At 48.6% G+C, this 17,898-nt stretch overlaps 1 protein-coding gene across 7 annotated transcripts in view; it reads left to right on the top strand.

Moving 5' to 3' along the window:
* Positions 1 to 17,898, top strand: part of ARMC9 (armadillo repeat containing 9) — a 129,809-nt gene that overhangs the window by 101,751 nt on the left and 10,160 nt on the right. For 5 of the 7 annotated variants that reach the window (XM_053306966.1, XM_053306962.1, XM_053306963.1 and 2 more), the window contains 4 exons: positions 1,973 to 2,077; positions 3,691 to 3,806; positions 8,497 to 8,621; positions 10,917 to 11,049. In XM_053306966.1, coding sequence (XP_053162941.1) covers positions 1,973 to 2,077; positions 3,691 to 3,806; positions 8,497 to 8,621; positions 10,917 to 11,049 — 479 coding nt within the window. Of the gene's footprint in view, positions 1 to 1,972; positions 2,078 to 3,690; positions 3,807 to 5,999; positions 6,134 to 8,186; positions 8,239 to 8,496; positions 8,622 to 10,916; positions 11,050 to 17,898 lie in introns of those variants that run through there. The other 2 variants (XM_053306967.1, XM_053306968.1) reach the window with 2 other exon arrangements.

Below are 17,898 nucleotides of genomic sequence, written 5' to 3'. Positions count from 1 at the left end.
GAAAGTAAAACATTAGTTAAAACAAAGACAAAAAGTTTAAAACATTACAATTTTATAATTTTAAAACAATATTTTAAAACAGCATTAAAACCATTAAAACAATATTAATTAAAAGCCTGGGCGAACAGATGCATTTTTAAAGACTTTTAAAAAACTATCAGAGATGGGGAGGCTCTTATTTCACTAGGGAGCGCATTCCCAAGCCTCGGGGCAGCAGCGGAGAAGGCCCGCCCCTGAGTGGCCACCAGACAAGCCAGTGGCAGCTGCAGATGGATCTCTCCAGATGATTACAGTGGGCGGTGAGGTTCATGACGAAGAAGACGTTCTCTTAAATACCCAGGGCCCAAGCTGTTTAGGGCCTTATAGGTTATAACAAACACCTTGTCTTTTGCCCGGAAACATATTGACAGCCAGTGTAGCTCCTTCAATATAGGAGTTATATGGTGTCTCCGAGATGGCCCAGAGACCAACCTGGCTGCCGCATTCTGGACCAACTGTAGTTTCCAGACCACATACAAGGGCAGCCCCGCATAGAGCGCATTGCAGTAATCCAGTCTGGAGGTTACCAGCAGATGTACTACTGTTTTGAGGTTGTTCATCTCAAGAAACAGACGCAGCTGGCGTATCAGCCGAAGCTGATACAAAGCACTTCTGGCCACCACCTGGGAAACCAGGGAGAAGCTTGGATCCAGAAGCACCCCTAGACTGCATACCTGTTCCTTCTGGGGAAGTGTGACCCCATCCAGAACAGGCAGATCAAAATCGTCTCTCAAGTTCCAACCCCGCTCATTGAGTACCTCTTATCTGGATTCAGTCTCAGTTTTTTATCCCTCATCCAGCCCATCACCAACTCCAGGCAGGCATTTAGGGAGGTTATGCCCTCTCCTGATGATGCTGACATGGAGAAATAGATTTGGGTGTCATCAGCATACTGATAGCACCCTGCACCAGATCTCCTGATGATCTCTCCCAGCAGTTTCATGTAGATGTAAAACAACAACGGAGACAATATGGAACCCTGAGGGACACCATACAAAAGTTCATATTTTGAAGAACAGCAGTCTCCAAGGGACACCATCTGGAACCTGCCCAAGAGGTAGGAGCAGAACCACCGCACAGCAGTGCCTCCCACTCGCAACCCCCTCAGATGCTCCAGAAGGTTACTATGGTTGATCATATCGAAAGCCGCCGAGAGGTCCAAAAGGACCAACAGAGTCACACTTCCTTTGTCGATTCCCAACTGGAGATCATCCATCAGGCCGACCAAGGCAGTCTCCACCCCATAGCTGGCCCAAAAGCCAGTTTGAAATGGGTCAAGATAATCAGTTTCCTCCAAGAGGAGCAAGATGAGGTTTCAAGGGTGGACAGCACTGCTCCCCAAGGTCAAAGAGCTGGCAGGACAGCCGGAAGGGGAAACAGCTATTAGATTTCCAAGTCCCCTTCCCCTGTAACGGCCCGCTGACCTGCCAACGTTCCTTCTTCTGTTCCCCACCACCACTGGAATGGCCTCCCCAAAGTCAGTGGACACTCCCCCTGTCTCCCCATCTCCAGGTAAATCCAGATACATCTTAAAACTCTTTCACCCAGGACTAATTAAGGACACCCAGGACTGTCCATTTAAATGGACATTCAGTTTCATCTGCTTCAAGTATTCCATTGATAGGAGCTGTGTCATTCAAGGTAGGTAGGTAGGTAGGTAGGTAGGTAGGTAGGTAGGTAGGTAGGTAGGTAGATAGATAGATAGATAGATAGATAGATAGATAGATAGATAGATAGATAGATAAAGTTGTTTTGTTCCAGTCTAATTGCTGAGCAACTTTCCCAGACGACAATATCGAAACACGATGGGAACTCTTTAATGTATCTAAATACAATCAGCATTTGGTGTGGCCTGCTACCATGTTGTGTCCTTTACCAAGGGGAACTGGTCTGTCCCGGGCGCCTCATTCTCTGTGGCCTTGTCTCATTCCAGGAGGACCATAACAGCATGGAAGCTGACCTGGATAAAGATGAAGTGTTGCAGCCGCAGCCAGGAGAGCTGTCGGGAGAGAAGCTCTTGACAACTGAATACTTGGGGGTAAGTACCACCTTTTGAGATGGATGTCAAATGGAGATTATTTGGATTTCAAGTTCAGTGTTTTAGCACAATCAGGAACATGCTGGTGGGACTCATCCACAAAGCTATTACGGGCCAGAGCACGATCCAGGAACAAAAGCCACAAATCCAATAGCCTCTGCGAAGTGACTCCCAGGAATGATCAAATCAAGACCAAGAATTCCAGCTCTCCAGGAAGGTAAAATAGCAAGAGAAGCAGGTCAGAGCCCTGCTAGATCAGGGCAAGGGTCCAGCTAGTTCAAGGGTTCTCAACCTTGGGTTCCCATATGTTGACTACAACTCCCATCATCCCCAGACACAATGGCTGGACAAGATCCAGCAGCAACTAGGAACCCAAGGTTGAGAACCCCTGATCTAGTTGAACAACCTGTTCCCAACAGTGGCCAACCCAGCCACAAGCAGGACATGAAAGTAAGCCTTCTGCATTTGCCTCCAAACAATTGATATTTGAGGATCCATTTATCTATTATGACTAATTGCCATTGATAGACCTCTTCTTCATGGACTTCATGACTTCATGGACTTCTTCATGGGATGGGACTCCATCCCAGCCATTGGTGCCACCCATGTTGTGGCAATGAATTCTTTGTTAGTGGCAGGAGTTCTAGGGGCTAGGCAGAGATGGCAAGTCAGACAATCGAAGAACAGCCTAGAGGTCTCAGCCAGCAGGCCTCCTGATAGAGAGACTTGGCCTTCTAAGGTGCTGGATTTCCCAGGAGACCCACTGAACAACCCCAGCAACCAGTCAGCCCACAGCAGGTGGGGCTGAGATACTAGAACAAACAGCACCAGAAAGTCCAGGCATGATACTTGATCCTGGCAGATATCCCAAAATTTAGTCATAGCAAAATGCTTCCTTTCTCAAGACTTTCTAGTTGCTCATTTCCACTTGGAATATGGCTACACTATCCCACATGCAGTGGATCTGAGGAGTGCACACTGTTTAGTCCATACCTAGCATTTTGGGGGTGGGGTTTGTGGCAGGATAGATGAATGATTCCTCTCCTTCCGGAGGGCGATGTTTTCCCAGTATGGACTGTCGGAACATCAGACCTAGAGATATGAAGTCCAGGTGGGGGTGGGGGGTGGAGAATGGGAGGAAGCAGTTGGGGGGGGGAAGGTTCGGGGGGGGAATGGTTCCCCACCCCCAGTTTTTTCCAGTTTTTTCCTAGGCCTTCACATCTCTAGTCAGACCATTGGACCATCTTGCATAACACTGTCTGTCTGACTGGAAGGGGATTTCCCCAGCCCTACTACATGGGAAACCTTTTTTGAACTGGGGAAACAATTAATTGAGCCCAGAACTTTCCACTTGCAAAGCATATGCTCCACCACTGAGCTATGGTGCCCTCCCAAAGCTGAGGCAGAGTTTGGTCTTGGGATTGCCAGCGTGTACAGAAGCAGCACACACCTTGCATTCGTACAAGATCTCGGAGGCAGAAGGAAGTGTGTGTTCACCTCTTCTTCATCTTCCTCCCCTCCTAGCCTAGCCAACCGCAGGGCACTTTATTTCTCTGCTTTGTGTTCCTGCCCTTCTCTCTCCAAGCAGTCTGTTTCTCCTGCTTTTCTCTTAGATAATGACCAATACACCGAAAGTAAAGAAGAAGCCATATCCTGGCATTCACCAGAGCATTGATGAGCCTCTCCAGAGACCTGTGACACCCGGTTATCACAGGGCTGCGTACCCAACGTAAGTTTTGGCCTATGGGAAACTGGAAACTGAGTGCTCTTTTCTGTGAGCCATGACCCTTGTTCAAAGAAATGTAACTCAGACGCATGGAAGAATGTTATTGAAATAAAATTGTCCAGATTAGACAGGACCTCGCCCTTTGTGGTTCTTTCCGTTCTTGTTTAGAATGAAGGGTGTCTGGGAAGACAGGGTGGAGAGGCATTGCCATTGAAGGGGCGTGGTGATCCCAAAGAAGTATTGTGCCGAGTGGTACAGGATAAAGCCAGGAATAAGTCAGGGCTATGTGCATGCTTTGGTTCCATAAGAGCCCTGGGTGCAAAATTCAGCTGCCAAAGGACATCAGTTTTTCTTTTGTTCATAAAGCAAGTTTCTAGCTCTCATCGCTGCAAAGATATGCTTGCCAAGGTGTGGATGATGCCTTCTGAAATCTCAAAAGTCAGAGGATTGGCTGAACAATCCTAACAAGCCTAACCTCAGCCTAACCTAACGCACAGGGTTGTTGTGACGATAAAAATAAGCATGTACACCACTCTGAGCTCCTCGGAGGAAGAGCTGGATCTGACAAGACTTTGGTAACTGAGGGTAGCATTTCAGTGCCCTGCAGACCTACTTGCCCCTCCTCATGCTCAACAAAAGCTGAATAAATTAGGGGCAACAGTTAACATTGCAAAATAAATGACACAAAAAAGAAGCACATGCAGGTTGCAAAATTCCGGTTTTCATGGTATGGATTTTAGATTGTCTAGATGCAGAACTTGTTTTTGTAAGCATGGCAATGACATAACTCTGCCTGGGATGTCGCCTTGTTTACTTATTGTGTGCAGTTCTGGTCTTTCCACCTCCAAAGTCCTATCCTAAGAGCTTGAGATTTGGTTGTGATTGTCGGTGCCTGAATGAGGATTTTGGGTCACCCATTTGCTTATGCATCAGATTCACATGAAATGCTCCGGCAGCTCTCTAGCAGTGGTGCCTTTCGGCACAGTCCAACCCAACGTATCCTCCCAGCCACATCTTGCCTTTTGAGCAAGGCTCCCCCAGCCTCGTCTCCTGCCTTCACATCATGGCTGGCTGGTAGATGCATCGTGCTGATCAGAGTTAGTCATGCTGGTGTTTGCCACTCTGCTTTTTGAAGGTGCTTTTACGCACACGAGAGGAGGTGTGCACAGCTTCTGCAGCAGAAGAGCCCAATTAAACAAAAATTCCTGGAATGAGAGGCTGGTGGGGGCAGAGGAGAGGCAGGCTGGCTCGCTGCTTTCTGCCATCGTTTTCAAAAGCGGGTGCGGCAAGCACCCGAGCACTGGCTTTGCACAACAGAAAGCTTCTAAAGAAACTGCTGGGTTTTTTGAATTAAAAAAAGTAAATTCAGAATTGTGTGGGGCACTGCAGGAAGGGGATGACTTGCCTTACTGGCCACAAGTGGGGCACACAGAGCAACTCTTGCCCAGGGCAGTCTCCATAGCAGTGGCTGTGCTGTTTCCAGGAAGGGGCAAGAACTGCATTTCCTCAGGAAGGAAATAATGGGTGCTGGGAAACTGTGATGATCCTGCAGAGACAGCAGCCTCAAGTGTGCAGCAGATGGCCGGAACCCTGCCGTTCCTCACCATGATAACTTGATTTACCCTCCAAAGAAACCATGTGCGTTATGCATCTCTTATTTGTGGTTGGGTGGGTGTGCATATGTAGGTATTTTGTTCCATGATATGCATCTGAGGAAGCAGGCTGTAATCTGAAAGCTCCTGCCCCACCTACAGGATGCGATTGCAAAAGAATGGCTGGCATCCTGACTAATGGGGCGTCCATGCAATGAGCACAGTTGTGTTGGCACCAAAAGACCTCATAGTTGCACAGATGGGAATGTTTGAAATTGCACTGTTGCATTCTTGTGCGACTGCGTAGACATTCCTCTTCCAGTCATAAATTCAGAAGTGCAAGCGTTCTCCATAGCCACACCCACACTGATGGTCATGCCCCGTGGCCATGCCCATCCCAGTGGCCACGCCCATCCCAGTGGCCACGCCCGTCACTTAGATAAATGCAATAATTTGGGGGATTCTGTTAGAAGAAGCCAAGGATCATGTCAATTCCAGGGGGTGTACTAGAATGGCTGTTGGCCATTTGGAAATTCAGTGCATTCCATGGCCATTTGGAAGGAAGCAGTGCATTTCAGTGGGCATGCCCTGTCATTCCTTTTAGGTTGTCCTGACACTAATCCACCATAGGACTTGCATGCTGACGTTCCCAGGTTCAGTCCCTGGCAGCATCTCCAGGTAGGGAAAGACTCCTGCCTGCAACCTTGGAGAGCTGCTGCTAGTCTGTGTAGACCATACTGAGCTAGATGAACCAAGGGACTGACTCGGATTAAAGCAGCTTCCTAAGATGGAAAGAATGGTAATAAACAGTTTGACATTATTTCGGGGTGGGGGGAGCACTGGGATTGCGTCTCTGCCTGTCCCTGCAGCATGACGCCCATGCTTAAAACCTAGGATGCGGGCCACAGGTTGTGCACCTTGTTTGCGCAAGTGTAAACATGCCTGCACCAGCACAAGACTAGTCTAGAATGCCAGCTGCCAGCTTAGTTCAAGCACCTAGTGCTTGTCCAGGACTGTGGGGGGGCTTTGAGCACTCAGAAGTGCTATGCAAACGCTGTTGCTGCCTCTGCTGCTTAATAAATGCATCATAATCCCAATAACCTGGCATGCTTTTAAAGTGCCACGACTCGGTTATCAAAGCCAGATAACCAAGACTGTAGTAGAGGTTGAGAGAGCAGGCTGGTTCTCAGAAGGATTGGCCCTCACCCGGTGTTCCAGTGGCTGGTTTTCTTGTGATATTTCCGGATACAATTTTTATTTCATCCCAGGATGTGTTATGCAGTTGGGTAGTCTTAAACCTGCACAAAGCTAAATAAGGCAAAGTCACAATTATTGGTTGCTAATCCTAGTAAGCACTTTCTCCCCATTTTTTAATACGACTTGAACCTTAAAGAGTTGAACGGACCTTCCTATGAAATAGTGTGAGTTATGGTTGTTCAGAGATCTTGAGATCTGAAATGTGCACTCACAGTCACTCTCTCCACCCACACACTTTCTCTTTTTAAAAGAGAGAGCAACTTGCATGCACACAAGACAGATTTCAGTAGGTCAAGGACCCCCTATTACTGTCCTTTCTCTTCCAGTTGCTTTTATCTGGAGGTTACATTTGCAAAATCCAGTAGAACTTAATGAAAGTGAAACTAACCTGTGGGGAAATGATAACTTTGGCTAGATTTAAAAGTGCACTGGAGAAGTGTCAAGAATTGAACGTGAGGTTCCTTGTTCTTCTTGCTTTCAGTCTTTGCACTCAAAGAACTCTGAAAAATTGGTGGAAGAGATGAGATGCAAAGTGTGCTCTGGCTCAGGTGTGAAGAAGTAGATACATAGACACATAGAAAATCATTTATTTATTTTTATTAATTTATATTTTAAAAGATTTCTGTCCTGTCCTTTCCTGAAGATTCAGTGTGGCTTACTTCAATCAACAAAACAATAAGATTACTTACTTCAGAGAGATGCTGTAGCTAGTGGCTGACATCCAGATTAAATTCATATTCATCCACTCTCACTCTCACTTTCTCTCTCTCTCTCTCTCTCTCTCTCACACACACACACACCCCTGAGCTGTTTGTGTACTTCTTTTTCCTGCGGCCCATATGCTCATGGCAGTGTGAGCCGGGTCTTCTCAAAAGCATCTGGCTGGCCATTGCTGGGTCTGATCCAACACAGCTGCTACCAGTATTATGGAGAGGTCAACAGGTATTAGCCATGATGGCTAAATGGAACCTCCATTTTTAGTAACAGTCTACCTCTGAGTACTAGAACAAGGGAGGGCCAATCACTTTCCTGCCTTGCTTGTGTGCTTCCCAAAAGCATCTGGTTGGCCACTGTTGGAAACAGGATGCTGGACCAGATGGACCCAATTTTTGGTCTGTTCCAGCAGGGCTCTTCTTGCATGCATGCATGCATGCATATTAGCTGATTTCTCATTGCCTGGTCACTCAGCGCTTGATAGCTCTCAGCAGAATAAGCTACTGGAATGCTGAGGAGTAGGATGGACTGTACCAACTACTGAGGGGTTCTTCTGAGTGGATTCCCACATAAAGAAAACTCCGTGCACATAGAAAAATAGCACATGAGGAGGAAAGATTCTAGCCTAGCCTGTTTGCAACCATGCCAATTTTCTGTTTGCAGGGAATTGTTAATGTAGCCAGTACTGCAACATGACCTTTCACATTTCGTGTGTGTGTGTGTGTGTGTGTGTGTGTGTGTGTGTGTGTGTGTATATATATATATATATATATATATATATATATATATATATGAATATTTATACCTCTACTCCCTGCAGTATTCTGCCACCTCGTTTTCATCAGGTTCATACTTGAAACAAGCATCTCTTGACCAGGTGCAACGGAAGGAGCTGAGAGAGGGATCGTGGCCAACCTCACTTGAAGCAGGATCCACCCAACCCCATGGCCCAGCTGATCTGTTTTTGTAAGCAAAGAGGCGCCAACCCAGAGCAAGGCCACATCCACCAATCTTGAAGAACAGAGAGGCTCAAACTGTGGGCCTGGCAGTTAGGGAGGGCATAATCCTGGCGCAATAAGAGTTTTCGGCTGCAGTTATTCATCACTCTGCCTTCTTGTTTTCCTCACCAGGCCAGAAAATGATGCCATTTCTTCCTGTAGCAGGGACATGCATGCCCAGCATGACCAGCACTCCCGGCCCCCGACACGCAGCGGGAAGAGACCCAGCCGTTCGGAGCTTTGTCTCTCTTTGACCTGTAAGGATTGTTTGGAAATATGGCGGCTAATCTGACCTTAAGCCAACCATGCAGAGGTTAATCACGAAATAGCCCATTCTGCTCGAGGCATTGTTGCCATCACAGGGAGGATGGCAATGGTGTAGAGGGGGCAGTGGCGGCCCGTGTTTGCCCCCTCCCCCTGCAGCCCAGGGGCGCCCCTTTTTCTCTGCTGTGCATGCACACGCACAGCAGTAGCCTCCCTGATGGAGCAGCCCAGGGTGGACTGCTCTGCTCCTGCCACTCAGCTGGTCACCGCGCATGTGCAGCAGCCATTGGAGTGGTCAGCAAGGCAGCCAAGTGCCGTGCCAACTGCTCAGCTGGCTGTCATGCATGCACAGCGGCCTCTGTGCGGTGGGGGAAGGGCAGCCTACCCCAGGATGCTCCATCAGGGAGGCCACCGCTGCCGGGTGCTTGCAGTAGAGGAGTGGCGCTACGTGGTAACCCCACTGGCATTTGCACACAGGTTCTTGGAACCCGTGCGCACAATTACAGCTCCAGCCCTGGTTGATGGCAGTGTGGGCCACTAATGGGATGCTGAACAGAAGAGCTGGACCCAAACATATGACTGGAGAGAAGGCAGGCAGAGGTCAACATCCAGACTAACATTGTATGTGTTGCACTTGTATGTGTTGCACAATGTGTTGCACTTGCACAATGTGTTGCACAATGTGTTGCACTTGTATGTGTTGCACTTGCACTTGCACAAGGATGTTATGCTGCCTGGCTGTGCCAAGTCAGGAGCTTGCGTTCCAAACTAATGTTGCACTAACGCAAACATGTCTCCGTGTGCACAAGAAGCTGTTGCACCTTTTGCTGTGAAATCTCTTCCTTGTGTGTTTTGCAGGGAATTTCAAACATCCACATCATGTTGCACAGCTTTGCATCCTTCTTGTACTAGCACAACTTTGTTGCGCAAGCACAGTGTTGATCTGGTTGTTAGGGGTATGCAACGGAAGTTTGGTGCCGAACTGGTTTGCCTCGAGCTGGGGTCTGTCCGATTGCAGACCGAACCGGGGGCGGTTCGGCCCGTGAGCAAACTGAACCAGGCCTAGTTTGGGTGAACCAGTTCAGCATGATAAGGGGACTGGGCAGGGGCAGCGAGCGAGGTAAGTAAGCGACTTAACTAGCTGGTGTGGCTGGCGGCAGCGCCACTCCCTGCGGCTTGCCCTCCTGGCAGCCCCAGGTAAGCAGGCTCCCCCCTCTTTTACCAAGCCAGCAGCTGGGCAGTGGCTTGGTAGAAGAGGAGGGAGTGTGCTGCTTGAAGCTGCGGCTTGGTAAAAGGTGGGGGGAGCCTGCTGCTTGCAGCCGCCAGGTGGGTGAGTTGCAGCGCCGGTAGCTGCGCTGGCCAGGTAAGCAGCTTACGTACTCGCTCGCCACCCCTTATCCCTGAAAGGGCCCCTCATCTGTATTTGTAAAGGGGAATCTGGTGAGGATTCCCCTTTACAAGTATATCCCCCAAACCAGTTCGGCCTGGTTCGATGGTCGAATCAGACCCGCTTCGGGCAGACATGGAACCGGTCTGGGTCGGTTCAAATCTGGTTTGGATTCAAACCGAACTGGCCGAAGCAGTTCCATGCACACCCCTACTGGATGTCCGCTGGATGATGCCTCCACATCAAGTTGAGGTAGAGGAAAAGACCTCAAGGTGCTGGGAGTGGGGAGTTGTGGGGCATCCAGAGTGAAGCACATCCCAGAATCCATGGCTGGCCAAGATAGGACCCTGCCAACATCCCATCACACCAGTTTCTTGAAGTGTTTGGTCTTTGGGTTCATTAGTGACTTTCCTTCTAGTTTTGTGCAGAAGACTGCATTGGGCACAAAGGTGGCCTTTGCCCAAAGCCAGGCGAAGCAGCCTTCAGGACAGCAGACAGGGAGAGGATTTAGATGACCTCATCTCGCAGGAAATTTTCCCATTGAAATGGCTGGACGCTGCCCAAGACTACAGCAGTGCTCTTGCACACCTCCTTCTCATTTCCGTGGGATTTGTGCAGGAGAACTGCCTGCTGGATGGTTCAGTGACCATTAGTGGGGAAGGGCAATGTCATTTCTGCCTCAGGCACCCCAATGTCATGGGCCAACCCTGGGGTGAGTGGCAGTTTCGTTGGTTTCTGACAACCACAAGAGCTTCTGGCTCACATGCAGGGACTGTACATCAGTGTTAAATGCAACACCTCCTTGGCACAGTGGGCAGATAGGAACAGAGCAGAATACCTCATGTAAGGAAGGTGCAAAGCGTCACTTTCCACGTTTTGAAATGTTCCTTTTTCCAAACAGCAATTGAAACGGAAGCCTCTGCAGTGTCTCCGGTGCCTTTTGGAACAGAGCGGTGCATCCCACCAGCTGCTGACATCCTCACTATCCAGTCCTCTGATATTGCCCAGGACAGTGGAAATGAGCTATCCAACAGGTACCCTATGGAGAGTCAGATTTTTGGAACGTAAGGAAGGAGTGGGAATAGGTGACCTGCAAATCCTATGGCGTTGTGCTTGCAGCTGGTGTGCTTGGTGAACTGCACGGTAGCTTATCTGTTTAACCATCATAGCTAAAGAATAATTCTTAGCATTTACAGAACATGGCCAGGGTGTTTTGCATACATTGGCCGGTATGTTCCACAGCATCAGGAGGCTGGAGTAAGAGTTGCGCTCCTGCAGAGAGGCTACTGCAAAGCTCAGCCAAAGGTTTGCCACACAGCCGAGCACACGCAAAGGGGAAGCAGGGAATAATTCTCGCTGCTATCCCTTCCCTCCAAAAGTACTGTTTGGCTTCCAGTAATAAGTCCCTGAGGGTTGTGCAGCCCTCAAAGACTTGTTTCTAGAAGCCAAACTATTTTGGAAGAGTGGAGAGAGCAGTAAAAATTGCTACCCTCTTCCCCTTCATGCAGACTCAGCTGTACAGCAGGCCTTTAGCTGAGCTTCACAGCAGCCCCTCTACAAGAGCACAGCTCTTGCTCCACCTTTATAACGTTAAAGAATGTCTTGGCCATTGTCTCCATAATCCTTCCAATGACCCTGTAAGGTAGGTCTATCATCCCCATATTGTGGGGGCAAGGTAGCTGAAACTGAGAGAAGGTGACTTGACTAAGGCCAGCTAGTGAGTTCATGGCAGAGGCAAGATTAAAACTGGGGACTTCTTGATGTGTAGCTCAGCCTCTTAGCCATTAAGTTACACCAGCTCTCATAGATGGTTTGCGTTGGAAGGGACCTGGGAGGTCTTCTAGTCCAACCCTCTGCGCAGTGCAGGAAACTGCTGCAGCATCCCTGATGAATGGCCAGCTAGCCTCTGTTAGAGCCCAGCATTGCATGCAGCAGACTGTTCCATTGCCAAACAGCTCTTACAGTTAGAAAATCTCTCCTAATGTCTAGCCTAAATCTGCTCTTTTGTCATTCCATCCCAGTGGATCTAGTCCTCTGGGGTAACAGAGAACAATTGCCGCCGCCTCCTCCCTCCCCCCTTCCCCCCTCCTCCTTCCCCCCTCCTCCTCTATGTCACCCCTTCAGGAATTTGAAGATTGCTAGGAATTCTGTGTTCAGAGGCAGTGCCCCTGGGAATATCAGTTGCTGGGGGACAAACAAGGGATCTCTCTCTTGCCTGCAGAAGGGTCCAAGTTCCCTCCCTGGCATTTCCAAGATGCCAATCTGGGTAGACAGTAGTATGACTCAGAATATGGCAGCTTCCTCTGTTCCTGAGACTGGGCCAAGAGAGACTCCTGCCTCTCACCTTGGAGAAGCTGCTGCCAGTCTATGTAGACAATGCTGATCTAGAGGGCCCAATGGTCTGAGGCAGCTCCTATATCCTTATCTTCCTAGGACCCCCTTTGGACCAGGAAGAGCCTTGTGCTCTACAGTGTGGTGGCTTTTTTCTTTTTAAAAAATAAATGTGCATTTCTGGCTCCTGGAGACCTTTCTGGGTGGATGTGAGGAAGTGACATTGCATGCAACCTAGCTGACACGAACAGATGCCTTTTTTGTTTGCATGTTTACCGTGTCTTTAATTGCCAAAGGTGGCTTCAAACTCCCAAGAGTTAGAGCATACCAAAGCAAGCCAAACGGCTTCTCCAGATTGGACTGAGAGAGACTCCTGCCTGCAACCTTGGAGAAGCTGTTGCCAGTCTGTGTAGACAATGCTGAGCCAGATGGACCAGGGGTCTGACTCCGTATATGGCAGCTTCCTAATAACAGTTGGTGGGTGGTAGTGGTGATGAAGAGGAGAAACATAGGAATTTGCCATCTATTGAGTCAGAACATTGGTCCATCTAGGTCGGCACTGTTTATGTTGACTGGCAGCAGCTTCCCAGAGTCTTGGACAGAGAAAGAGGAAAAAACACATTCTCTTACAGTGGAAGATCTGACATCTCCACTCACGAATCACTGCCTTGGAAAAACAGATCTGAATCCTGTGCAAGAGCCAAGTAACAAATGCTGGCTTCTTGTGCAGGAGAACAAGTGATCTGGAAAGACCCAAAGACCACGAAGATCATGGCAGGACACTGGGATCCTGACTGGGCACAACTTGAAGAGGGGATGAGATCTCTATGAAAGGAAGGTGCAAGAGGAACAAGAAGATACCTTTCGCACATCCCTGTAGCACATCCCTGATCCCATTGTCTCCCTTGAAATGAACCAGAAAAGAACCTATATCTAGGTTGCTCACAATTAAAAAAACCAAAACAAAACACCACAGTTTTTAAAAAAATTACTTATATTAATATGAGTAAAAATTAATGCAAATAACCCACTAAAAGCAATCAGTAACTCATTCATTATACAGTCATAGACTTTGGTATACTCACTAGATAGATCAGTTTTTGAGAACCGAATCTTGTGTATCTAGTGGGTATACCAAAGTCTATGATTGTATAATGAATGAGTTACTGATTGCTCTTATTGGGTTATTTGTATTCTTTTTTACTCATATCAATATAAACATGTAATTGTATAGATCTGGGGTGTTTTTTGGGTTTTTTTGGATTTTGTTCCCATAGGCTCCCATAGGCTCTAGGCCACCTCCAGCCTCAGAGGCAAGACTGCAGGTGAGAAACAGGAGAGAAGGCATGCCCTCAACCTCTTGCCTGTGGGCATTCCAGAGGCATCTGGTGCGCCACTGTGTGGAACAGGATGCTGGACTAGATGGGCATTCTTGGGCCTGATCCTGCAGGGCTGTTCCTATGTTCTTATGCACTTGCAGTCCCAGCCAAGGCTGCATGCCATATCCAGTCTAATTTTAGAAAAATACATATAATTAAACTTCTTCTGGCACGGGCAGGAAGGTGAACACTTTGTTCCTTTTGTCCATTCAAACTCTCCCACAACTATTAGATGCTTATGCGTCACTGACCAGCCAAGGTAGTGTTTCTTCTCAGGTTACCTCCGTGCCTTCAGATCCGTTTCTAGACTACCAAGAAAGCAAATAGTGGAGAGAGCAGATAAAGATGTTTGTTTTTGTGAAAAGGTCGGGATAGAGGGAGTGGATGCCTCACACGCTTTTCCTGAACTCTTCTTGCCCAAGTAGCACCTTGTCACCATCAATGACTTATCTGACGGAAGCTTGTTAAATACTTTCTCAGGAGCAGGGTTGCCCTCTGGCCACTTTGCGGCTGCTTAATCTTCTTTTACGTACAAAGCCAAAGTTATGTGCTAAGATCACATATGAAAAATATCATATTTCATGCTGTAAGAGTCCTGGACTTGCACCTCTGCTCATAAATCTGTTTTATCTGGAAATCAGTTCCATGGAACAGTCTCTCATTGCTCAGGGCCAAGTGTGGGGTTCAGTTTCTGGCACCTCCACTTAAAGCATGGATTCTCAGCCTTGGGTTCTCAGATATTGTTGGACTACAGCTCCCAGGGATGTGGGAACTGTAGTCCAACAGCATCTAGGGACACATGGCTGAGAACGTCTGATCTCAGGCAGCAGAGTCCGAGAATCTGGAGAGTTTTCAGTCACAGCAGCCAATTCTGGGCTAGAGGGGTGTGTGTGTGTGTGTGTGTATTAATTTATTTAGAAATATTTCTCTTTAGCTTACTAAAGTCCCAGCTGACAACAATAGAGTGTGCCTGCCTGTCTTTTGGGATGCAGATGATTAACCCCAGTGGGGTGTCAGTCTTGTTACAAGTCAAGTTAGCTCAGGGGTTCTTAACCAAATGGGTTCCCAGATGTTGTTGGACTACTGGGAATGATGGGCGTTTGTGGCAGCAAGGCAGAAAGATGTCCTCCTGCCTCCCACTTTTTTAAAAAAGAGAAAAAGTGGGGAGGAAATGGGTGGGGCCGTTGCTCAGTGGCAGAGCATCTGCTTGACATGCGGAGGGTCCCCGGTTCCCTCCCTGGCAGCATCCCCAGGTAGGGCTGCGAAAGGCCTCTGCCTGAAACCTTGGAGAGCCGCTGCCAGTCAGTGCAGACCCTACTGAGTTAGATGGGTCAATGGTCTGACTTGTTATTAGGCAGCTTCTTAAGTTCCTGCCTCTATCGCTGAAGGCAGCCCCCAGCCCCATGAGTAAATCTCTTTCCCTCGGAGGAATGTCTGAAAGCCCTTCTGTTGGCTCCGGGCCACAGAGCTGATTTCTAGCAACCGGGATTGAGATTCCACCAGATAGCCATCGTCGTTTCTGGCAAGAACCTTCCTACTAGCCTGGAAACGGCTGGCAAGATCTTTGGAAGAGATACCTGAGGGGGTTGTAAAAGGAAGCGAGGGAGCGCGCCACTGGGCAGCAGGAAGGCTGTTCAAACAGGCTTTTAACGGCCTGATTAGCACACACACACCCCGCCTGCCATGAGTATTTGCAAGAGCAGAAGAACCTCAAACAAAAGGAGCAATTTGAGGAAAGTGAGAACTTGCAGGGCGGTCTCCATGGCAGGTGGCTGGGCAGGTCCTCTGCTAACTCGCCCACATTCCTTTCCAGGGGAAAGATGAATCTAATCACTCCTCCTGCCACTCACAATGATTTCCTTTGATGGACCTGGGCAGGGCAGTGGAGGAGAGCCTTTGAAGCCCCCTCCGAATGGCTTATCTGCCACAGGGACCTCTCAGGGATTACTCCGTTCCAGGCACTTGCTTAGGCGCTGGTCCTGGGGTCATATTAAGCCATTACGAGGGCTGGCAAAGTCGGCTCTTAGCAATCCTGCCAGGGGGCCACGTTCAAGGGGCAAGTTGCCAAAAAGAGGGTTGCTGGAGGGGAAGGAGGCTCCAGCCAGGGCTGGTGTTGCTGGCCAGCTGTCAGCCCCCGCCCCTTACCACTTCTGTGGCCAGTCTCCCGGTGGTGGTGGTGGTGGTAGAGCTTAGGCTTAGGACCTGCTAAAGGCTCCCCCTTCAGACACCATCACCACCTCCACCGCAGATATTTATATACCACTTTTCAACACAAGTGCACAAAGTGGATTATGCAGAAAATTAAATTAAAAAACCAGGAGAGCTGGTCTTGTGGTAGCAAGCATGCATTGTCCCCTTCCTTTGCTAAGCGGGGTCTACCCTAGTGGAGCATTCAAAGGGGAGACTGCATGTGTGAGCACTGTATGATATTCCCCTTGAATGGGAGATGGGGCCGCCCTGGGAAGAGCACCTGCATCCTTACATGCAGGAGGTTCCAAGGGCCCTCCCTGGCAGAGTGGCAGCATCTCTAGACAGGGCTGCGAGAGACTCCTGCCTGCAACATTGGAGAAGCCGCTGCCACTGCCAGTCTGTGTCGTGAGCTAGCTGGACTAATGGCCTGACTCAGTAGAAGGCAGCTTCCTATGTAAAATGGTTCCCTGCCCCCAGAGGACTTACAGTCTAGAAGGAAATATAAGTAACAGGCAGTGGAGGGATGCTGTGCTGGGGTTGGATAGGGATTGTTGCTCTCTTCTCTTTCCCCTGCTCTTGGAAGTTGCATCTTTTGACCAGAAAGCACTTCTCCCTAATCCCCTCGTAAGTAGAGGCAAGTTGTGTTCACACACTGTTGAGGGATATCCACTCTGCTCAGGTTCAGAGGTGCACCCTTCTTCTTATTTCACATCCCCCCACCCCGGCTAAGTCCTGGCAATATGGAAACAGGTTCCAGGAGTCAAATGTCAGCCTCAGGCACATGACCGGTAGCTGTAACACCCGTAAAACACCCGTAACACCTGTAAAAGGTCCCTCAGCACTCAGGGTCCAAGGGTGGTTATTTGCGGAGTTATTCATTACATAGCACCATCCATGTGCATTGCACTTTTACCAAGAATGAAAGGACAGGTCCCTGCCCCGGGGGGCTTACAATCTAAAAGCTGACAAAGGGGAGTCCACAGAGGGAGGGGAGAAGAATGGGGGGGATTAACAAGGCAAGCACAAGTGGTGATGATGGGACGAAGGAGTTGTGCCAAGGGCTTCATGGGGAAGGTGGGTTCCGAGAGAGGCTCCAGGTGGATTCGTGTTTGAATATGTGATTTGAACACAGTTCCTTGTCCAGGTCTTGATTGTTTAATATGCCTTGAAATTATTTGTTCTTAGGCTGCTGTCAACTAAAACAAAACCTAAGGGATCTATTTATGCTCAGGTGACAAGTTTGCAAATTTAGGTTTGGACATTCTGTTTTTTGAATTCCAAGCGCCTCATCCTCATTCAGACATGAAGCTGTACATGTGTACTACAGGTGTCTGCAAACATGTCTGTGTTTTTGTGTGAATGGCTGTACATCAGGGTTGCCTCTAGCAGGGATTCCCAGATGATGTTGACTACAACTCCCATAATTCCCAGCCAAAGGCCACTGCTGCTGGGGACGCTGGGAGTTGTAGTGAGCAACATCTGGGAGTCCCTGTTAGAGGGAACAGTGCTGTACATGCATTCGTTTTAAAAGTGAACTTGGATCCAAGCCCTCTCAAATGCAGGATACAGAGAGGAAGCATGTACTGCTGTGCTTGCATTCAACATAACATGTGAATAACTGTACGTGCATACAGATTTCTGTGTGCATACACTGTTCACAGATAGTATGTGTGTTGAACCTAAGTAGAACTGTAGAAAGTGCAGAAGAGGGCAGCCAAGATGATCAGGGGCCTGCAACCTCGGAGAAGCCGCTGCCAGTCTGTGAAGACAATACTGAGCTAGATAGACCAATGGGCTGACTCAGTATATGGCAGCTTCCTATGTTCTTATGTAGAGCACCTTCCTTATGAGGCTAGGCTACAGCATCTGGGGCTTTCTACTTTAGAAAGAAGACGACTGAGGGGAGACATGATAGAGGTCTATAAAATCATGCATGGTGTGGAGAAGGTTAACAGGGAGATTTTTCTTCCGCTCTCATAACAC

This window comes from Hemicordylus capensis, chromosome 3, assembly GCF_027244095.1.
Source record: "Hemicordylus capensis ecotype Gifberg chromosome 3, rHemCap1.1.pri, whole genome shotgun sequence".
In the NCBI taxonomy this organism is placed as follows: Eukaryota; Metazoa; Chordata; class Lepidosauria; order Squamata; family Cordylidae; genus Hemicordylus; species Hemicordylus capensis.
This window is presented reverse-complemented; position numbering and strand designations above follow the sequence as displayed.